Here is a 22,913-nt window from a genome sequence, read left to right as displayed (position 1 = left end):
GGCACTCCCTCCCGCTCGCTTAACTCTGCCACTGCACGGGGGCCAGGGAAGGGGCCGCAGGAGACAGGGGAGCCGCCCACCCACCTTTTCTCCTGCACCTCCTGGATATTCTCGATCCCGATGGCACTGCTGCGGCGTGAGCCAAATGGGCCCGACTTCTTCCTCGTGGGGCTCTTTCCAGGGACGATCAGTGACTGCAGGGAAAGGCCCCAACTCAGTGCCCACCTGCCCTGGGAGACCCACTGCCCCCCACATGCCACCTGGGTCCCTGCAGCTCCGGGTCCTGAAGCAGAGGCAATGGAGCAAGAAAGGACGAGAGAAATGTCCATCTCCAGAGACAGCCCTCCAAGTTCACAGACAGGGAAACAGGCTTGGTGAGGGCCAGGGTCCCTGAGATCCCACAGCAGTGTGAGGCCTGGAATCTTAGTCCAGGAGAAGGGCAGGAGCTGGAGGGGGCTGGGCAGCCACTCTGGGCCAGGATAGGAAGAGGCCAAGACCTCAGAATGGCTCCCAGCCCCCTGTCCCCACGTTGTCATGGAACCTGGGCTCAGGGCCACGGGGAGAGAGTGGACATCGCAACGCAAGCCCCCGCCCCACCTTGGAACCTCCAAACTGGCTAGGGGAGACTCTGGCCCAGCGGTTGTTCCTCAACACACTAGGGTGGGAGGCCCCAGGCGCCAGAAGCAGGCCCCAGCTTCTCTGGGGAGGCAGGAAGGCGGGCCCCAGGGAGGCATGGAGGGACAGAAACCCCCAGGCCGGTTCATGGTGGGGGGGGTGGGGGGTGGGAATCAGGACAGAGGAGAGGGGTGGCGTTCCATGCAGAACTGGCGATATTGGGGGACGTGCAGCTGGGCATAGGGTCTTTGGGTACCAGATCCTGGCAGGGCCTCGGCCAGGGTCCCAAGGGCCAGGGCAGGGCCAGAAGCCCCCAGCGGGGGCGGGGGGGGGGGGCACTGGCTCTGTCACAGGTACCAGGCCCCAAAGCGGGTGCCGAGTGCCCTCAGAGCTGCCGGCATTCCACCCTGCACAGCCCCGAGTCCGGCCCAGGGGAAAGAGGGGGCAACGTCCCCAATATGGCCTCCGTCCTGAGAGCGAGCAGAGAACAGCACGTGCACGCAGCCTCCAGAGCCGGCGGCCCCGCGGACGACAACCTCTTCCACCGTTCCTATGCCTATGGCACTGCCCCGGCGTCCGAATCTACTCGCACTTTTCCCAGGAATAAGCAATGACTGGCAAGCAAGCAGAGGGCAGGGGCAGAGACAGACACGTGGAGAGAGACAGCGAGAGATGGAGGGGACGGGAGGGGCGGGACAGGGAACGGGGAGGCAGGGGGAAGGACAGACAGACAGAGAGAAACAAAGTCGACAGTGAGGCCAGGGGTTGACAGAGAGACACGGCCAGGAAGGGGTGGCACAGTGGAAGGAGGAGAGAGTTTGGCCAACAGAGGGTGACAGGGACAGACACAGGTGGGGGAGCACACGCAAGGTCATGGAGAGAAACACAGGCAGGACAGACAGAGCCAGGAAGAACAGGGAGGCGGGAAGGAGAAAGCAGGGAGAGAAGAGTGCGGGCCCGGGTGGGAGGAGGGAAGAGACAGGTATCGGTGGGGGCGGGCAGCGGGGGGAGAGAGGGAAGGTAGAGCAGGGAAAATGCAGACGCAGAAGGAAAAGGAATAACAGCAGAAGAGAGAGGTGTACAAAAACAAAAACAGAAATGGGTCTGGTTACTGCCACGGCGGATGCTGCTGGCCTGGCCCGGCCCCGGGGCCCCTCGACAGCACCCACAGGAGGCTGAGCCACTCGGTGGGAAGGGAGGGGGTGGGCCTGCTTCTCCAGTGACAGTGGGCTTGGTGACTGCAGGCCAGCAGAGGCCCCGCCTTGTTCTCCGGACCAGGCCAGACCATGGGGCAGGGGTGGTTGTGGGGGGTCGGGGAGGGGACCTCCTACCCTGTGACACAGCCTCACAGCACTGAGCACAGGGCTTGGCATGCAGCACGTAGTCAATGAAGGACAGAAGGATGGCGGGACAGATGGATGGAAGACAGATGGCGGGGTGGGGAGAAGCAGAGTGGCAGGTGCAGCGCTGGGGTGGACACTGGGTGGCGGAAAGCAGATGGGCCCCCAGCTGAAGGCCTCATCCACCCTGTGTGCCCAGCACACGCCCCCCCCCCCACCCCCAGGCTTAGCGGCAGAATCCCAGAGGCGGGCAGACAGGAAGTAATCACACAGTAGGTGCGCACTCAGGAGATGCTCACACAGAAGCCCCGTTCCTGACACACAACAGGCAGCCACAACCACAGAGGCCCCGACACACAGTAGGTGCTCACACGGCAGCCTAGGGCCAGGCCCACAGAAGAAGGGGCTCACAGAGAACACGCTCACACCACAGCTCGCTTCCTGACACACAGTGAGGATTCACCAGGGTCCAGGGCTTAGCACATATGTGCGCTCAGTCAGGAATCCATCTCCTGACACATGGGAGGTTCTCGCACAAGAGCCCAGGGCCGGGCATACAGTGGATACTTACAGAGCTGATGCCCACACAGCAGCCCGGGACCTGACACACAGTGGGTGCTCACAGAAACTCGGGGTCAGGCCCACGGTAGATGCTCACACAGTACACGTCCACACAGCAACTGGGTCCTGACCCAGCAGGTGCTCGCATAGCAGCCCGAGTCCTGACACACAGTAGGCGCCCACCAGCATCTCAGGGCCAGGCACACAGCAGGCATTCACACAGAAACCAGGTCCTGACACACAGTGCGTGCCCGCAGCCTGACACACAGTAGATGCTCCAGCAACTCAAGGCTTGACAGTAGGTGCCCACAAAGCAGCCCAATTCCCAGCACGTGATAGACAGTATGTGCTCAATAAGGAATGTCATATAGAGGCAGCCCCAGAGCTGACCCGCAGAAAGTCACCTGAATAAGGGACCAGGAGGAGGACAGGCTGAGGAGCTGGAAGGGGGCTGCAGGCTCTCAGCACCCCACCCACTGTTGTGGCCTGGACATTGGACCCCCAGGGAGAACAGTGGCTAGACTGAGTCTAGAACCCAGGATGGGCACTCAGACAGCAGAGCAATGGGGGGGGGCAGGCCTCGGAGGTGGGGGAGAGCTGAGGCCTGCTTGGGGGGGCACTCACTATTCCAGCTGCCTTGGCCAGGTCGGGGTTGTTGGGGGCAAAGCTGCCGCTGTGGCTGGTCGACACGGTATTGGGCTTCTTGTTGCTTAGTCCCATGGCGTCCATGGACTGGCTGCGGCTCCGGATGACCCGCTGTGAAGGTGGGGTGGGAGTGGAGGAGGCACAGACTTTATGAGGTCCCTCCTCCCCCCCGGGAAACCCAGGAGCCCAGGCATCTGGTCCCTCCCCACCAATGCCACTCTTGGTAACCCCAGGAAGTCCCTGCCTGTGACGCCACAGGAGGGGCAGGTCCACATGGTGCCTAAGGGTAGTTTGGGCCTTGGCTCTGCCACCAACTTGCTGGGTGATGCTGGACAAGCTACCGCACCTCTCTGAGCCCCCTAGGACTCTCAAGTGGCTGTTGTAAGGATTGCAGAAGATGCTGGGGCATGACCTAGAGCACGCACAGAGAGCCCTCCAGAAACCTCAGTTTCTTGATCTTAGGGCTTTCTCTCCTACTTTCTTCTCTTTCCTTCCTCTAGCCTTTTCTTCCTTGCTTTTCTAGGACAATCTGTACTGAACATTTCCTATGGGGCCAGGTACTTCATGTTCACTCATTCAATCCACCCTACGAGGTGGCCACTATTATCATGCCCATTTTACACATTCGAGACAAGCCTGGAACCCATACACCAAATTACGTGCCCTTAACTGTGGGCTCTGCTGCCTCTGAGAAATTCTTTGACTTAATCCAGGTCTACTGTCCAGCACCTACCAGAGATGTGGGGTCACTGGACCCCCCACTCCCCTCAAGGCACCCCAGACCCATGTTCATCCCCCCCATTCCCTGTCTCTAGTGAGCAGAGGCAGGGCTGTCCTCAGGCCCCTTTCTCAAAGACCATCTGTTCGCCTAAGTCCAGGGCAGGCCCAGGCAGCTGGGCCAATCCCCTTATGGAAACCCACTACAAACCCACATCTCCAGCATTGCTGCCTGCCCTGGGGTGAAGGTGAGGCCCAGCCAACCTGGCAGGGCCCCTGGAGGATGGGCAGTTCCCCTCCTGTGGGAGGAGGAGAAGGTGGCAAGGAAGCCACGGCCTGGGGACCTGTAGCTTCGGAGAGTCCAGGACCTATGGGGCAAAGAGGAATGCCCCCTCCTCTGCCTCTTACTTTGGACAGCAACTGCTGAGGTAGATGGGCAGGGTTTTGCATTTTGCTTTTGAACTTATATTGCACTAATCTAAGTCCTTTACAAATAATTCTCAACAGTTGTAGGAGGTAAACTGCCATTGCCCTACCCAGTAGATAAAGAAACCAAGGCTCAGGGGTGCTTGGCTGGCTCAGTGGGAAGAGCATGCGACTTTTGATCACGGGCCATGAGTTTGAGCCCCAAGTTGAGTGTAGAGATTATTTAAATAAATAAAACTTAAAAAAAGGAAAGAAAGAAAGAAACTGAGGCTCCGAGCATGCTAAAGCTGGTAAGTGGCAGAACTGGGATTTGAACCCAAGGTGTCACTAAACCAGAGACAGCCAGGTCACAGGGTCACACAGGCCTGGTCCCTCTCCCATGGCCACTCAATTCACATACCGCACCTCAGACTTCTGTTTCTTTCCCTGTGAGGACAGAGACCTCCTCTCTTTTCTGCCTGCTTACCTGGTAGCCACCACCAGAGGAACCTGGTTACCACCTAGAAAGCTCCAACCTTTGCAGAACTCCCTGTAGACTCCACCCTCAAGCCTAGGCCCCGCCTCCAACCATTAACTCCTCCCAAGTCAGAGCCCCACCCTAAAGCCTAGGTCCAGCCTGAGGCTCGCCATCATCCACTCTACCTCAGGCACTTGCCACCCAGCTCCTAGCTCATCTCACGCCTGTTTATTAACCCCGCCCCTGACTCCTCCCCTAGCTCCGCCCCCACTCGACTCCCCCCCCATGAGAGCCCGCCTCCGGCCACACCCCCACGCCTTGCCCATAACCCCGCCCCCGACTCCACCCCAGACAGGCACCGGCCCCTCCGCCCCAGGTAGACCCTGGTTCTTTACCTTAAAAGACTCGAAGAAGCCACCGCCACCGCCGCCATTCTCCATCTTGTCCTCGTCACCGCCCAGGCCCATCATGGACTGACTGTGGATGTGCAGTTCCTCATAGAGCGTCTCCAGGAGGGCGGCCCGTGTCCGCTCCTGTGGGCCAGGGGGAGGCCATCAGGAGAGAGCCCGGTGATCGGCCCTTCGTTCCACAATTAGAATCCCACCTTCTCTGAGTGAGTAGGGAGTGGGCCTGGGCCCCGGGAGCCTACGCTGGCTTCCCCTGGGCCCCTCCGCAGCTCCAGCAGCCCCCAGGGCTCCTCCTGTCCCGATCACCAGGTATCCCCCTCCCCCACGGTGTCCTCTGTGCCAGCCTGCCCACCTGCGGGCGCCCCCTGGGACATTCCTCACATATTCCTAGAAATGCCCTACTTCCTCTCCCCTGAACCTAGCCCTGCTCACGCGTAAATCCGCCCCCACCCCAGACAGTTCTCTCTCAGGTCAAAGTCTGAACATGGCATTTCCCTCCCCAAGGGCAGGGCTGAAATCCTAGGTTGGGGGGAGGGGTTCAGCCCAACAGCCCATCCTCACCTCCAGTTTGGCAAACTTCTCTGCCTTGTAGCAGGCATATTCAGCATTGATCAGCTTTGTCAGCAAAAATTCCTGGAACTCAGGCCCCTGGGAGCCCCCAGTGTGGAGAGGAGAAAGGGGCTCAGATGAACACAGAGGCAAGGGGCTGAGCCCCAGTGACTCGGGCTGGAGTCCCTGAGCCGTGACCTGCTGGGGCCCTGGGGTCGTCTTCTTCACTCCCAGAAGGGTGCCTCCTTGGCCTCAGCTCCCAGCCTAGGTACCTGTGAGGGCCCCCTGTGCCCTTCATGGTTGCCCACCCCTCAGGAGAGCAAACCTCACAGATGTAAGGGGCTGGCTGGGGTCTCCTACTGCCTCGGTCTGGGGGAGAAGTGAGGGGTCTGAAGCCAAGGCTCAAAGTGTGGCTTCTGACAGGTGAGAGAAACGTGTGCCCCTTCCCAAACATTTTAGAAGAAAGAAGACTGTAATTGTCAAAAAGATAATAGCAGTTAGGAAAGGCCACAGAGTCTGCTATGAGAAAGCTAAAACAATGGTGCAGTTTGTTCCGCGACTTTGTAAGTAAAGATCACAGTTTTTATCAATTTGGACTAAAAGCCAGGCCCCAGTTACATGGTTAGGGGAGCCCAGCTGCCCTGGCACACAGTGGGGCTTTAGGACTTCTTACAGCAGAATGTGTGCCTCCCCCAACCCCCACCCATTTTGTCCTGCTCTGTCCATGACTGGGGCTGGGGGCTGCCCCTCACCTTCCTGAACACAGCGGGGTCCGGAAGGGGGGGCCCGAAGAAGGGCACGTCATCTCTAGCAGTGACAGAGACCTGGAAGGGAGAGCAGCATTTCCTGTGGAGTCCCCACCCCAGCCAGAGACCCCTAATTCATCCCAGGCCTACTCCTTGCTGGGGAAGGTTCCATAACTGCTGATTGGGTGAGTGAACCCCAGGATTTCAGCTCCCTCCATCCTTGGTCCTGAATTTGAGTGGTGAGAAGAGGTGGAGGATCTCAGGGGTCATGGAGGATAGTGAAGGGCAAGGAGGCTAAAGGATGGAGGAGGGTAACCAGCTCCATTGAGGGGGATAATCTGGGGAGGGGGCAGAGAGGGCAGGATGGGAATCCTCCATCCACAGAGCGAGAGGGGGACTCAGAGTCCTCTGGACAGTCCCCTTATCTACAGGTGGGAAAACCAAGGCTCAGAGACGTCTCATAGTGACTCAGGGCGGGGCAGGGCCTGGGGTTGCGGCTGATCCCCCCTGGGAGGCTCCGCGATCACCCACCTTGTAGAGCGGGCCATCAGGCCCCCCGCCCTCGGCCTGTACCACCACATAGGCATGCAGGAAGTTGGATGCAATCATGTCAGGCACAAAGGGTGTGTTCTCGTCCTGGAAGACTACAGCGACAATGTCGTTCCCGATGTGCCGCTTTCGCTGCAACTGAGCACAGGGCCACAGGCCTTCACCACCTGGCCAGAGAGGGGCTCGCTGGGCGCAGGGGAGGGTGCCCGCAAGACGGTGGGAGGGTTTGGGGTAGGCAGAGGGCATGTCTAAGGATTCGCTTCCACCCCCCAAAAATGTCAGGAGAAACTTGTCTTCAAATTATTTTAGTTTTCTTGGAATCCTGTGGCCGATGAGGAAATGGAGGCCAAGAGAGAAGGGACTTGCAAGGCCCTGCTGTGAGTTAGAGGATTTGAACCCAGGGCTCCTGGGCCCCAGGCTCTACCTCTCAGCCCTCCTTCTGTCTCAATACCCCAAACACAGCCCCTCACGAACAGAGAGGTTCCACTCAGCATATACATTTATGTTGCTGAGATGAACAGAGGATCCTCTTAGAAGAAACTTAAAGGACACTAAACACAAATATTTCCATTTTTCTCACACTACCCTTTTATCCGCCTGGGCTGGGGGCACAGGGTCAAATGGACAGCCCTTCAGGAAGCTTGGGATAGGTGACAAATTTCGGAGTTCAGCTCCCAGAATATGCCCTGCACTTTCTCGCCTCTGGGCCTCTGCAGAAGGTGGAAGCCATTTTCTCCACCTGGAACATTCCCCCTCCTTCTCCCAGCTCCTTTGGGGCCTAGAAATCATTTTGTCTTAAAAGCTTTTCTTGACTCCTACCTCTGCCAAGTTTAAGTGCCCCCATGTGACCCCACAATGCCTCTCCCTGTAAAAACACTAACTCCCATTTACTGAGCTCTCGTTATGTACCAGATGCTGTTCTAGCCACTCAGTGTGCATTCCCGCACGGACGCTCACCTACGAGGGCAATGCCATTATCATCCCCATTGCATGGATGTGGAAACAGACTTTCCCGACATTATAGCAGCGTGTCACCCTGCCCCCACGAGAGCCCACAAGTAGGGGGAATGGATCGTTGCCATGTCTATATCCCAGGGCCCCTTGAACCTGCTGTGGTGAACACTGAACGGACAGGCAGATGGGGGGACAGGAGGACAGGTGGGAAGCAGGTGGGTGGGTGCCCAGGCTACCTGCTGGGCGTCCCCTTCTGTGTAGGGCAGCTTGGTGGACACGTGAAACATGATCTCCTTGTTGCGGAAGGTGCAGTACACAGACTCGGTCCCCGTCTGCCCGTGGGTCACGTCCAGGCCTCCTCGGAACCTGCCCCACGCCCCCCAGGCCACGGCTCAGTCTCCAGCCCCAGCCAGGCCTCCATGGGGCCAGGACGGGGCTCCCTCCCTGCCCAAGGGCACGGGTCCAATTAAGTGATGCTCTTCCCACCTAATGCTCACCCTTTAAAGTCCTGCAGTTTGACCTTCTGGCCCAGAAATTCGAGAAACTCCACGAAGGCGGGGCTTTCCTCATTGGTGCTAAAGAGCTCTTCCTCGGAGGTCTGGGGACACAAGGAGGGCAGAGGTCACCGAGCTGGCACCCCTGAGCAGCCTCCGCCCCCCACCCCCCACTCACATCCAGAGCAGGCTGGGAGGAGGACCTCCGGGCACCCGCCCCCTCAAGCTCCTGGAAAGCACAGTCCCTGGGCAGGAGCCCTCACTGGCAAAGGTCTGAGGCCCCAGATTCACGGCCAGGTGGGCGGGGAAGGCGGGAGGAGAGGGTGAGCGCACCTGTCCAAGCTTCTGATATATGACTCCAAACTTGAAGTTATTGCTGATAACATGCTCGTCAAAGGTGACGATGAGGCGGGAAGCCTGGCGGGGAGAGGACCAGGGGTGAAATGGGCCGCTTGCACAAGCTGCTGTTTATTGCTCTGACTCCGTGCTAAGCTCCCTACCGGGTACTCTACCCGTGTCCTCTCATTTCATCTTCACGACAAGCCCGTGAGGGAGACGCTGCTGCTGTCCCCATTTTACAAAGGAAGAACCCAAGGTTCAGACAGCTTAAGTAACTTGTGACTTGCGTCAGGTAAACTGCCCGCGAGTGGCAGAGCTGGGACTTGAACTCACGACCAAAGCTGAAGCTCACTGCCCTTGAGTCTTGCCCACAGGCCCTCACCTGAGTCCGTTCTGTAATACCCACTTGTTCCTTGGCTCCTCTGTAAACCCACAGCATTGTTCTCGAATGAGTCAAGCCCCACCAACTTGCTGTGGGGCCTTGAGGCGTTCCCCTTACCTTGGGCCTCAGTTGCCTCTTTTGTACCTGAGAGGTAACATCTGATTTCGGAGGCCCCTTCCTTTGGGGGACCTTTCCTGGACCATAGCATCCCCTTGTTCCAGGACTGGAACCCACGAGGGCTGACATGTCTTTCAGGGCCACCTCTTCCAGGAAGCACCCCTGACTCACTCAAGACAAGCCCCGCTGCTTTCCCCACAAGGCCACAGTGCGTCAAAGCCGGCGCCAGAGCTGGGGGCACAGCCGCTGTCTGGGGGGCGGCATTTATGGAGGCCCCTGCTTGTTCCCTCTCCCCGCGTCCCCTCGGGTCAGAAGGCAAGGCCAAGCGGAGTCCCCTGGCTCAGGAGCACTGACTGCCCTTGAGAGGGTCCCCAAATGGCATGAGAGTTCCGGGAAGTAAGGCCTGCCTCCAAGGTGGATGACGCTACAGTTAAAAGGCGGGCCTCCTTCATCTGCTGTGCGTCGCCAGATAAGGCACAGGGCCATTGTGGCCCTCTGCTTCCTCTTCTGCAAAAGTAGACTTTGCACAGTTGTTGTGTGGATTAAATGAGCGAACTTGGGGGGAATACCCTGCGCACAACAGGTGCCCCATAAATGCTCAGTTCCCCAGTTAGCCACCCAGCCCAGGGCGCGGGGCCCAGATGCAGCCGTACCTTGGGGTAGAGCACAGGGTAAAAGCGATCCACATTCACATCTTCACACACCAGCTGCAGGGAGAAGGGAGGGGCTGAGGGGAGGGCCTCTGGGCCTCTGGGCCTCCCCGGTCACCATCTGGGGAGGTTATAGCAGCGGAAAGGAGAGGGAGCCGCCGGGTCTGCGGCAGGACTGGGGGCTCACCGCTGCTCAGGAGGGGGTGAAGAGAACTGGGGTCCCCTTATCCGAAGGTGCTCTAAAGTGACCGAAAAGCACACGGGCCGGGCACAGGAGCCCAGAACACACAGCCGCATGCCAGTGTCATGGGACACAGGAGAGGTGGGACCTCGGAGGCAGGGCTGCAGCGGCAGGGCCAGGACCTGGGGCTCAAGGGGACAGCGTGCACAGGCAAAGCCACACCCGGCTGTGAGGCCACCTGGGGTGCCCAAACAGGCCTCACCTTTGCCATCTGGACCACATTGGGGAACTCAGTGAGGCAGGAGATGGGGATGACATCATGGTGTGTCCGGCACTTGGTCCTGGGAGGAGAAAGGCCACGCTGAGGGGCTAGGCGGCGGGAGAGAGAGACGGAAGCCCCTCCGCACAGAGTAAGCCCAGAGGGGACACATCCCAGGGAGAGGGAGGACCAGAGGTGGTAATGGGGCCAGGCCTGGCTTGCGGCAAACTCACTGAGCAACCCAGGCAAATCCCTGCCCTCACTGGGCCTTGATGAGAAGAGTGGGCACAATGAGCTGGGCTTTTAGACTGTAAGACCTCAGCCCTCCCTACTGTTGCAGGGTCCCCTCAGTCCCCCTCACCTGAGCAGCAGCCGGAGGTGCTCCTGGTCCCCGATGACATCATACTTGAGTGAGAAGACAAGGTGGCCCAGGGCAGTGTCCAGTGAGTAGTAATTGAAATGCTCCTGTGGTGGGAGGCGGGGGCCCGGAGAGAGGGCAGAGCTGAGCTTGGGGCTTCCAGAAACCAGACCAGAAAGCCAGCTCACTCCCAGATGGGGGTCCTTCACCAAGCAGCAGGTGCCATGGCTAATGGCAAACTCTGCATCAGATAGACCTGCATTCAAATCCCTGCTCTGCCACTTGCCAGCTGGGTAGCCTCACCTCTCTGCCTCAGTTTCCCACTCGGTAAAATGGGAGGCTAACTACCTTGTGGGATGGTGGCAGGGACTGAAGGAGATAAACAGCCTAGCAGAGAGTAGGTGTTCAATGAATGTTTGTCCTCATCAAAGACAGGACCACATTTGTACCTGCATACCTATCTCCCAGACCCTGGCCTTCTCAGAGCTGGGCACACAGTAGGTGCTCAATAAAAATCATCTGACTGATGGCTCAGCTTGTGGCTCTGTGGCCCCTGAAGCCAGGGTCTGTGAGAAACAGGAAGTGAAACCTCTCATGAACACACTGGGCGCCTCACCGGGCGGGTTCCCACCCTCCTTCCTCACCTGGAGGAGCCACAGGGCTAGAAAGAAAACCTGCAGCGGGCCCAAGGGGGAGCTGCGGCAGGAATCATCCCCCAGAGAGGAGCCTGGGGCTGGCACCTCTGGATGGGGAAGTCCTGAAGTCAGCGGCAGACTGGCAGTGCAAGATATCCCACCCCAGCCTGGCCCCGACTTCCACTGCTGGCCCCGGCCCTGGGAGTGGGGACGGCTCCCGGCAACAGCCACCCCAGGAGTCATACTGGAAGTTAACGCCTGTTGAAACGGGAACACCTGTGCTCAGAGGGCAGGTGGAGAAAGGGGCAGGGGATGTGCCCCACAAATCCGCAGCTCCGGGACCGTCTGAGTCGACCTGGAGCCGAGAGTCCCCCCAGGCCCTGCCTCGGCACAGAGCGATGGAAACCCCCAAATGCTTGGCGCCGACTGCAGACAGGGAGTGGCAGGCGCTTGGTGCTGAGGTCTTCAAGTCCCTTGAGCTAGGAGTTCGAGCCCTCCCAGCGCATCTTAATGGAACATCAGCCGGAGCTAGGTCCAATTCCTAGCTCGGTAATTGTGTGACCTTCACCAAGACACTTGACCTCTATGAGCCTCAGTTTCCTCTTCTGTAAAAACTAGGACGATCCTGATCTCGTAGAGTAATTATGAAGACGTAATAACAGCTACCACTGATTAAGTGCTCACTGTATGCCTAGCATGGTTCTCATGCTTTACACGTGCTTTTATGATCCGAGTTTTTACAGCTGAGGAAACAGGCTCAGGAAGATTAAATAACTTGCCCAAGGTCACGCCATCAAAAAATGGAAGAGCCCAGATGCACACCCAGGCCGTGAGACTCCAGAGCCCACACCTCTCCCCACCACCTGGGCTGTAAAATGGCACAGAAACAGGACCTGGCATGGGGCCCGACACACACTGAATCCCAGCATGTGACCTCCCCTCCAGCTCCCACAGTCTCACCCGCTGACTGACAAGTTTTCACAGGGCGGGACCTCTGCTCTGGGGCTGGAGATGGGGCAGGGGTTTGCACTGTTCTCCCAACCCTGACCTAAGGGCAGGGCCTGGGTCTCTTCTGTTTGCTGCCGCATACCTGGTGCCTAGAACGGGGCTGAGCACACAGCTGGTGCTCACTGCTTGCCAACCTTGACTGAGCACTTGCTTTATGCCATACACCCTTCTAAACACCTTACAAGCATTGCTCTCGTTAAAGCTTTGCCCAACCCCATGAGGTGGGTGTCATCACCATCTCAGTTTTTATGGATGGGGAGACAGAGGCACAGGGAGGGTAAGTGACTTGTCCAGCGTCTCATGTAGCAAGTGACAGAGCCAGGGTCACACCATGGTGGAGCCTCTGCTGTTAACCACTATAGCATAATACTGCCTTTTGCAATAAATGTTCGTTGAATGAATGCGTGAATCCACCACCAATGTTTCGAGACCTGGGACTCGGGGACTATCACCCAGCCCCAGCCCATGGGTTTGGCTGCTTCCCAGGCCCGGCCCCCATCACCGGTGGACTACCCACCTTGCCAAGAAAATGCTTCCGGTAGATGCGGGCTGTGGGGTTACACTCGAGCTTCACCTTGGTCGTGGGTGATTGCAGCGGCTCTGTCTCCGGGACGCTGGTGATTTCGTGGTTGGTGCCTTCAATCCAGTAGCCCCCGAACTGGGGCAGCAGGATGAGGGGGAAAGGTCCTTCTCGGCCTAGGACCTGAAAGAGGACTCAGCTGAAAGCCACCCACTCTGCACCCTACCAGGGCCCCGGGCCCCCCCCCCCCAACTCAGACTGGGCCACTTCTGCCATGGCTCAGGAGTGCCAGGGAACGAGCCAGAGCCTACATGGGCCTCAGGGCTTGCATCCCCCCGCCCCCCAGCAGACTTGCTCCAGCCACTCTCCTCCTACTGTAAGCACAGACCCAGGCTGCATGGAACCCCGTGTTACAGTCTCCAAGGATGAGGACTTGGGGGAAGGTAGAGTTGGGAGCATGACCTTGGCCAAGAGGCTGGAAGGTTTGGATTAGAGGTCTAAAGGTTCACAGGGGCTCTGAAGACTTGGGCCAGTAAGCTGAGGCTCCGGTGCCCACAGCAAGGCCTGCGATCAGGCTCCTGGCAGGGAGGAGGACCTGAGAATCCAGACTCCCTTTGTGGGCACCTCTGGGTCTCAGGGTGGGGATGGGCTCAGTGGGTGCAGCCAGTTACCTCATGGACGCTCGGGTAGGGAATGTAGTCCTCCTCCGTCTACAAAACACAAACAGGGCAGAGACCCAGCTGGGGTGGGGTCTTCACCCTTTACTTACTTCCAGCCTCCCCAGAATGCTCAAAGTTCAGCCAGCCATCTGGGCTGGGAGGGTGGATGGGGCTGTGTCATCTCCCCAGGGCTTGCCTTGGGGTGACCCCTCGAGGCAGAGGCTGAGGCAAACTAAGCTCCCGCAGTGCTGGCAGCCTCCTCCAGGGCTCTTTCTGCCTTGGGAAAAAGGCTCACTGCCTCCCCAGAAGAAACTTCGGGACCAGTGGTTCTCAGTGCATCAGAATGGCCTCCAGGACTCCTTAAACACACAGCTGTGCCCCACCCCCAGTTTCCCAGGGTCTGGGTGGGGCCCCAAATTTTACTTTTTTTTTTTTTTTTTTAAGAATTTACATTCTAACGAGCTCCCAGGTAATGCTGATGCTCCTGGTTTGAAAACCCCTGCTCTGGACAAAGTATCAGGCATATGCCCACGGACTCCCCCTTCAACCCTCACCTTGAAGCTCTGGGCCCACCTCGCCCCACCCCATGCCCAGCCGCCAGTCTCCTTGGATTGTTGAGGTCCCAAATAAACCACAGAACCATATGCCTATCTGGAGGGGAGGTGGGACTCCCACCCCAAGAAAATTCTGAGTCTAAGAGCCTCCTCCCATCTCCTTCCATCCCCCGCCTCCTGTCTGTCTCCCCACAGTAGGCTCGGGGGAAGGTGGCTGGAGGGTTAGGGGGGTCGGGGGGGCAACGAGGCCACCCCTCCCATCTCCTCCTCTCCCCCCCTCCCCATCAGCCTTCCCAGGCAGAAGCCCCCTGGGTCCTGGGTTTGCGTTTCCCTGCAATGGCTGATCCTGGGTTTGCGTTTCCCTGCAATGGCTGATCACGCCTGGGGAGGGAGTCTCCCCATCCCTTCCAGGTCCCAAGCCCTTTGGAGAGGCTGCTCAGGAAGCAGATAGTACGGGCAGACAGCCACAGAAAGGTGGGGTGGGGCCATGGTTCCAGCCTACTTTGAGGGGTGGTGGGAAGGAGCATCGTTGTTCATCCATCCTGCTTCCCTGCAGAGAGAAGGGAACACATCCTGTTACACCCCTCCCACGCTTGCTACCAGCACTGCCAGCCCACTGGAGGCTCACAGCCCTGTGAAGGGGAAAGCCCGGCATGTGGGGGTACTCCAGGGTGCTGGGCACTTGGTTATCCAGGCCTCTGCAGGGAGAGCTGGGGGCTCTGTGTGGGAATGTGTGCCGCTGGGACTGGGGGCAGGGGTGGCCTGCACGCACTAGTGTGTGAGTGTGGGGTGGAGGCCACTGCAGCTACAAAGATGTGTGTTTTGAGAGAGAGAGGAAAGGGACAGAGGGGGAGAGAGAGAGAGAGGAGGGGAGAGGTAGAGATGGAAAAAGAGAGAGGCAAAGAAACAGGAAGGTGCAGAAGAGAGGGTTTGGAGGGCGAACTGACATGTGGGGAGAAGCTCCTGAGGTTTGTTCAAATTGCCCCACCTCCCACACGTACCCATGCATCACACAGAGGTCTGGAAGACCAGGGCTGGGAGTGGAAGGTGGGCAGGGGTCAGGTAGAGGGGGTGGGGCACATCCCCTTGCCTGTGCCCTGGCATCTGTCCCTCATCCCATTCGACACGGGGGTCCTGCAGAGCCTGGGATGCCTCTTGGGGGATGGGAAATGTGTGTGAATGTGTGGGGGTGGGTTAGGATGAGCCACTGATCCCAGCCCTGCTGGGGACCTACACAGGGAAGGGAGCAGGGGAGACACAAGTGGGGTCTGGGCCCATGGGTCAGACAGGGAATTAGCACTCCTAGTCCCCATCCTCTACTCAGACCCCCAGCCTGAGGGCTCAGGACAATGCACTGCTACCACCTCCTCCCAGAACAGTCTGCTGAGGGCTCCTGGCCCGTCCTCAGAGAGGAATAGGGCTGGAGATATAGCAAGGGCCCCCACTCCAGCCCAGCCCCCTCTGCGGTTCCCCAAAATGGGCAACAGAGCCAACCTCACCTGCATCTTCTCAATCATCTCAAACAGATCTGTGTTCTGCAACAGAGATGGAGGAGGGCAGGTCAGTCCTCAGGACCAGCCCAGCTGACCCTGCTAAGCCCCTGAGGAGTCTCCACCCACCCCCAGCCCTCCTGGTCCCCCCAACTCTAACCAACCACCGTGGGCCTGTCTGAGCAGCAAGGGGGAGTGGAGAAGGCACTGTAGAAGGGAGCTCAGGGCAGATGACCAGCAGGGCTTGACCAACTGCTTAGTGAAGTCAGCCCAGGGCCCAGGGCCCTCCCCCGGCAGTCCACCCCACTCAGTCCCCTTCCCAGTGTAAGGAGTCTGCTGCCTCAGACCCGGACGGATGTGACCCTCAGGGAGAGACACATCTCCCCCACGTCACCGCAAGTTTGGCAGTGCCAGGACAGGCCAAGTACCCCAGGTCCCAGCGCCAGAGAGGAGACAGTGGGGATCCTCAGGAGGGTCTGTGGTTCCACCCACCTCTCCTGGAAGAGGGCCCCACTCTCACCACCCCGCAAGCAGTATGAGTCGGTGGGGGGGGGCTGTCGGGGGAGACAGCGCTGGGATGTCCCACTGGCTCAACAGCTGTGTGTGAGTCCACGTGCATCCCCCGGCCCCTCCCACTGCGGCCACCTCTGCCAAGGGCAGTCAGGGCACACACAGGGTTACTCGGGGCATCTGCCAGCTCGGCTCCGCAGCTCCCGCCTCTCCAGCGCCAACTCCCTGCGAGCCTTCCTGGAAGGCGGCTTCCTAGCCCATCAGGGCCGCTGGGGGCTGGGCCTGGGAAGCCGCCCCCCCCCCCGCCCCCCGGGGTCTCCACGATAGTGCCCCTCCCCCAGCACTTCCAAGGCCTCCACTCATTTGGCTCCTGCCGCCCAGTGGGGGCCCTGCCTGAGCTCACACACATGGGCTACGGGTTTGCACACCAGGAAACACATACTCTCTCTTTCTCTCCCTCTTGCTTGAACACACACAGCCTTGTGCACCAATATTTAAACACACCCTCACCGTACCAAAGAAAGCAAACACACATAAACCGCCCCCCCCCACAAACCCAGGGGGTCTGTGCGCACCAATCCTGAGCCTCAGAACCATATGCTAACACACAAATACACATGTCAGTGTCCTAAGTCACACAAGAGCACACCCACTCACACACACACAGGTCCATCCCACAAAGCCAAACACACAGATACCAACCCACCCCTGTGCAGATGTGCACATCAGTAATTGAACACGAAGGTACACAAACACCACAAACCCACTCTCACATCTGTGCGCCGAGAGACACAGTAACATGCACTCGCAGATGTCGGCAGCTGCGTTCACAGAAACTGTGAACCCACAGAGAAGCTCACCTTTCCCTAACAGAGTCACGCACCCTGGTAACACACATGACAGACCCGACCCCGCAACACTGAGTGAGTTTGGAGGGAAAAAAAGTGCTCAGCCACTGTGGAAGTGGTTCATCAGCAAGAGTGAGGGGCACAGGTCTGACGCGCACACACCACCCCCGCACGCTCACGGGAGGGCACACTACCCATCACAGGCACACACACAGCGTGAGGACCACCAGACACGAACACCCCATGTGCACACTCAGAGGCCTGCCTCCAGAGGCAAAACCCACCCTGTAAGTGCACTCCGAGAGTCCACGGGAGACACGGACCCATGGTCACCTATGGCCACACCCAACACCCTGAGCTTGGAAGAGACAATTCCCCAGGCAGCTACAGCAGAAAGCACTGACACACCTGCAGTCCAGGTAGACAAACACAACTGTTAACTCAACATCCTGTACAATAGCAACATGGGCATCTGTGCCTGGGTCACCCAATCTGAGCCCAGCACAGTCCCAGCAGTGATGTGGGCGCATTATTGGCCTCCCGAGCACCCCACTCAGGGTGACCCGAGGGAACAATGGCCAGGAACAATGCACTGGGAGTCACAGACACATAAACACTGACACATGGGACTGTCACCCAGAGAGCACACACAGCAACAAGTGACACCCACAGTTACAGCCTCGCGGGCACAGCAGACGCCCCGACACGTGGCAGACGGTGAGCGAAGTGGCCCAGAGCACCACGCAAAGTTACACTGTGACATTGAGACCCCTCCTAAAGGGCGCAGGGGACGGTGAAGTGGTCCCGAGGCTAACAGACACACGGATTCACGCACGCACACACAGCGCCACGGTAGCCCGGAGCCACGGTGCCGCCACGGGCACTCCGATCGGGGGGCGGTTCGAGAAAGAGCCCAAGGCCCGGGACCCCAGGGCAGGGCTGCGCCCTGTGGCCGCCGTGCCCGGGTGTCAGCCCAGAAGCTAACACACCCTCCATGACGGAGCCTCGCACACCGCCCTGGCTAGGGCAGAGCCTGCCCGGCTTCGGGCACGTCGGGCTGAGCCGGCTCCCGCAGACCCCCTCGGCCAGGCCGCCCTCGCCCTGGTCCTCACCTGCCAGCCGGCCCCAGCGGGCAGCGAGCCCCTCCGCGCACGGCCGGGGGGCGCCAGGGGCCGCGGCTGCGCCATCCCGAGCCTGGCCCGGCCGGGCCCCCGCCCCGGCGGCGCTTCAGCTGGCCCGGCCGGCTCCCGCCCGCGCGCGCCCCGGCCCGGGCCCCGCAGCGCCGAGCTCCGCGCTCTCGGCTCCGGGCTCCGGGGGGCACACTGCCTGAGCCGGGCTCGCCCGGCTGCCGGGCCCGGAGGGGGCGGGGCGCCAGGTACGGGCGGCGCGGGGGCGTGGCTTCGGAATTCCGGGGTGGGGACACCGGAGGCCCCGCCCCCCGCGCGGCCCGGCCCGCGGTCCCCGGACACTGCGCCTGCGCCCTCGCCCGCGCGCTCTCTGCTTTCCCCGTGGAGCCCCCAGGCTGTATGTATTCAGCGGGCCCCTACCCTGCCTTCTCTGTCTTCCCAGACTCTGGCTATCCCGCCTCAGGGCCGGGGTTCTGGGGACAGGCTGTGAAGCTGGGCAGGAAGAGGAGAAGATTACCTCGTAGACAGAGGGCTCTCCTTGAGCATCTACTTAATGTTGCCCTCTTAGCAAGGATGACCTCTCCCCACAATCCAGGAGGTACGAGCGTCATCCCCATTTTACGGAATAGAAAACTGGATTCAAGAGGTGAAATATCATGCTCAGGTTCACACAGCTAGGAAAAGACAGAAACTGGGAATCCAGGGAAAGGCCTGGAGCCGCTCTCCCCTCCCTCCTCATCTCCCCCCACCTCCTAATGCCTCCCAGTGACTGGCCTGTGCCCTCCCTTCCCCAGGTGCTATGCCCACACAGGACCCTAACTGCCCTGATCCTGGGGGAGGGAGGGAACAGGGACTGCCAAGACTTCAGGGTTCTAGCACTGGCCTCGCTACAACTTGCTGAGCGGACTTGAGTGAGTCCCTGCCGCCTGCATAGGCTTCAGTTTCCCCATCTGAAGAACATAAGGCCCTCAGTTTTCCCACCTCTGCAGGCCCTTCCAGCTGGCCCTGCATCGTCTCTGCCACTGTACAGGTAGGGGCAGGGCCAGGCCCTCAGCACCCCTTCCCCAGACAGGTACTGGAAAGCAGCAAGTGCTTCCTGAGTGTGGCCAAGTCGACAACAGCTGCTTTGGACCGTGCAGGGGCAGGGCTGCCCACCAGCTCAGTGCACAACCTCTCCTCAGCTTCTTGGAGAAGCTGTCAGCGCCTGCCCGCCACCCTGCGTCTCCAGGGCTAAGGGCTCCTGGAAGGAAGGCACCGGACCTTTCTTTCCTCCAGACCTGGCTCTGGGTCAGGTTGGAGCCCGGGGAGCCGGCAGGAACTCTGGAGATGTGTGTTCCAGACACGGTGTAGTTTTGTTTTTAATAATTAACAGCAGCAAATATTGATTTATATAGGCACTTCCAGGCCTGAGCGCTTCCGGGCACCCATCGAAATGCAGCCAGAGAAAATATCCATTCCCACACTGGGAGGAGGGGAGACCTGCTCGCATCACTGGAGACGTCTGTGTGACAGGCAGAGTGGAGGATGTACACACATGTGCATGCAGCTGCATGTGTGTGACCCTGGGACCAGGCGTGGCTGTGTGTGCGTGGACATCCCGGGTATTTGTGTTTGTACATGTGTGTCTGTATACACATGCTTGTGTGCATGTGCAAGTCTCTGAATACATTTGCAGACGTGTGAACGTGTCCAGGGACAGAGGTGTGGGGAGACTGTGAGGTACACGCGTGCAGACGTCTGAATTCCCGAGTGGAGAAATCCCTATGGCGGGGGCGGGGGTGTCGGGGTGGAAGGGCCCTGAAGAGCTCAGTGTCTGTACAAATGTGGTTTTCCAATGAGAGGGGAATGTCCCTTCTGGGAGTTCCGTCCTGCCCTGGGAACGTAACACTGCTGATACAGTTCAGCTTCCTGATTCCTGCTTTCCAAAGTTAGTTTCATAGTCATCACCCAGGTGTAAGCGGGCAAAGTGGGTAGAGAAGGAACTGTCACCTCTGTTTTCCAGATGAGGAAACTGAGGCCCAGAGAGGAGCAGGGACTTGCCCACTGGCACAGGGAGGTGACTTGCCCCTCAGATTGGCTGCATCCACATGATAAATGTGCACAGACTTAAGGGTGCTGGAGAAGGGGCATGGAGAATGTGTCATAGGCCTGAGTCCCCTCAGCCCCACCACGGGTTTGCTGGGCATCCAGGGGGATCACTCACTCTCCGTACTCCGGTTTCCCTCCTTGTCAAAGGAGGATGCTCCACAGACTGGGTCTTGCTTCTGGAGTAGGGGTGGGCTGTCAGGAGGAAGCGGTTTAGAGCCTGCCGTCTGAGCTACGTTGGCAGAAATGGAGGCTTCTGTCTGACTGGGTGGAGGCCAGGAAGCCCGAGGGGAGGTGGCTCGGAGCTAATCCGTGAAAGGCAGCCCTAGGCTGTCGGAGCAGGCAGGACTCAGGGTGATGGGTTGTTCCTACCCTCATTTTCCTGATAGGAAGACTGAGGCCCAGGGAGGGGAAGCTATGGTCCAAGAGCACACAGCCCTTGGTGAGAACCAAGACCTCCTCCTGTATGCTTAGGGGGAGAGGGACTGGGGGCTTCATGAACTCAGGTGCCCTCGAGTTGCTCCCTTCCTGCCAAGCCCCAGGATCCACATGGCCCTGTCTTGGGCTTTTGCCCAGGCACAGGGAGCAGGCAAGGGTCTCAGGAATCCCCTGATGCTACCCTAGGATACTCAGTTGGGACCCCCTTGGAGGTGGTGGTCCCCCCCAAGGATTAAGGTCCCTGGCCATATGCCTTCCTGGCTGAGGAGAGGTACGTGGCCCTTGGCCAGCCCTGAGTCTGCTATTTCCTGGCTGTGTGACCTTGGGAAAATCTCTCTGAGCATCTGGTTCCTCATCTGGAGAATGCCTACCCCAAGGTCTGATGAAATGCCCAAGAGGCATGATGTCTGTGGACATGCTTTAGAAACCAAAAAGTGTACTGCAGAAGTGAGGGCTTATGGCCTTCTGTATCAGGGAGGCCACAGGGCCAGGCACTCTGGTCATATAGCCTGAGTTCCGGTCCCGGCCCCATCATATCCTAACCTGTGTGTCTTTAAGCAAGGAACTTAACTTCTCTGAGCCTTGATTTTCTCATCTGCAAAATGGGACTAATAGCAGTAGCTATCACATAGTACTTATAGTCTGAGGATGGAATGAAATAGATTAATGCTGTAAAGCATTAAGTACCCACATGGCACATAGTAAATCTCAGTAAATGCTAGTGGTTGCTACTGGTATTCTGCTAAGTTGTTTAGTTACTCATCTCTCACCTGGACTCTGGCTCCTTGAGGGCAGGGTCTGTGTCAGATTGATTTCTGGCCCCGCAGCGCCCAGCACAAAAATCTGACACAAATCAAGTGCCGGGCAAACGTTCGATTCTGATGATCTCATTTCTAGAGCTCTTGCCGTGTGCCGGACATTGTGCATGGAATGTGTTACTGGTACTTTTTCATTTAATTCTCACGATCGCTCTGTGCCGGGCGCTATCATTATGCCTGGTCTACAGGTGAGAAGGCCAATGGTGGTGTTGATAATGAAGGTGGTTGGCTGGTTTATTCCCAGCCATTTTGCCCCCTCCCCAGCAGTGCTACAGACCCCGGTCCAACCCACCCAGGGGTGACAAGTGGTGTCCCCTTGGGGAGCCAAACCCTAAGCAGCATCTGCTTGAACATTTTACCCCTGTCCAGCGGTCCTTTTTAATGATCTCTCAGCCCCAGCGGTCCCCAGGGCAGGGGTAGTGGGAGGAGGCACTCACCTTGGGGTAGAGTGAAGCAGGATGGAGGGGAGCCAAGTCCGTGCGTGGTAGGTCTAATGCCTGAGGGAAGCGCTGGTTCTGCCCATCACTCCTCCTGGAAGACAGAAAGGGTCTGTGGTCAGGGAGAGCCCCAAGCTGGGAGATGGGTGAACTTTGGGAGGAAGAGTTGCTCTCAGAGTTGGGGGACAGATTTCATGGAGGAGGGGTCCTGGGTTCCCCAGGAGGAGGGAGAGGAGAAGCTTCTGGAGCAGGGTGGCCAAAGAGGCTCTCCTTCCCCAAAGATCAGGGATGTGGACAGGGTCTCTCCCCAAGTTCTATGTTAACCCCCCCCCCACACACACACATACTCCAGCCAAGAGGACATCCACAGCCCATTCTGAAGATGGGTAGACTGAGGCAGGGGACCATGAGGCTTGCTGTGGAGGGCTGAGTCCTCTGACCTCCGTACTAAGCAGGGTGCTCAACCTCTATAGACCTCTCCCTGAGCCTTCAGGGAGACACAGCCTTAGGACTAAGAGAACACTTGGGCTATTGCTGTTCTTAATGACAATAACAACAGTAGACACCCACTGGGCCTACTGTGTGCCAGGCCCTGGGCCAAGCCCCTGTTTCCAGGCCTGAGGGCACAGACTCCTCACCACACTGGTATTCTCACGTAACAGATGAGGACCCAGAGGCAGGCAGAGGTCACACAGCTGGTCAGGGGCAGAGCCAGCGTCTGTGTGAGGCCTGACTCCAAGTTCAGCCTCTTTGCCCACACCCACACCCCTCCCTGAGGAAAGGAAGCAGGTCTGGTGAGGGTGAAGTCAGCTCCTGTCACCTTAGAAAGCCTGCTGGGGAGGCTACCTCGGGGGTCACGGAGAGGAAGTGCCCAGTGGCTCCTGGAACCCAGGGAGCCCAGGGCCGGGTGAGCAGGCCTGGCTTCCCCTTGCTGCCTGGGGCCACCCTGACGTGGCTGCACCCCCGCCCCGGTCCCATCCACTGAGGCTGGTCCTGAGAGGGTGATTCATTCAGGCCGCCAAATGCTCCTCAGTGGCC

The 22,913-nt window shown here is 58.9% G+C and overlaps 1 protein-coding gene across 1 annotated transcript in view; it reads right to left on the bottom strand.

Moving 5' to 3' along the window:
* The window catches only part of RAP1GAP (RAP1 GTPase activating protein), a 28,165-nt gene extending 6,000 nt beyond the window's left edge, over nt 1-22,165 (bottom strand). Inside the window, exons 1-17 of the mRNA XM_064589798.1 lie at nt 21,876-22,165; nt 15,622-15,657; nt 14,625-14,672; nt 13,581-13,619; nt 12,907-13,092; nt 10,750-10,853; nt 10,392-10,470; nt 9,952-10,005; nt 8,794-8,877; nt 8,464-8,564; nt 8,203-8,332; nt 6,995-7,150; nt 6,470-6,541; nt 5,730-5,816; nt 5,157-5,294; nt 3,141-3,272; nt 85-194 (exon numbers count right to left, since the gene is read on the bottom strand). Coding sequence (XP_064445868.1) covers nt 85-194; nt 3,141-3,272; nt 5,157-5,294; nt 5,730-5,816; nt 6,470-6,541; nt 6,995-7,150; nt 8,203-8,332; nt 8,464-8,564; nt 8,794-8,877; nt 9,952-10,005; nt 10,392-10,470; nt 10,750-10,853; nt 12,907-13,092; nt 13,581-13,619; nt 14,625-14,672; nt 15,622-15,639 — 1,538 coding nt within the window. The 5' untranslated portion in view covers nt 15,640-15,657; nt 21,876-22,165. The remainder of the gene's footprint in view (nt 1-84; nt 195-3,140; nt 3,273-5,156; nt 5,295-5,729; nt 5,817-6,469; nt 6,542-6,994; nt 7,151-8,202; nt 8,333-8,463; nt 8,565-8,793; nt 8,878-9,951; nt 10,006-10,391; nt 10,471-10,749; nt 10,854-12,906; nt 13,093-13,580; nt 13,620-14,624; nt 14,673-15,621; nt 15,658-21,875) is intronic.
* Between the last annotated feature and the right edge of the window lie 748 nt (nt 22,166-22,913).

This window comes from Mirounga angustirostris, unplaced genomic scaffold, assembly GCF_029215605.1.
Source record: "Mirounga angustirostris isolate CCGP_5_RB_7025 unplaced genomic scaffold, mMirAng1.0.hap1 SCAF_4, whole genome shotgun sequence".
Taxonomy (NCBI): domain Eukaryota; kingdom Metazoa; phylum Chordata; class Mammalia; order Carnivora; family Phocidae; genus Mirounga; species Mirounga angustirostris.
Note: the sequence above shows the minus strand (reverse complement) of the source record. Positions and strands in the feature narration are given on the sequence as shown.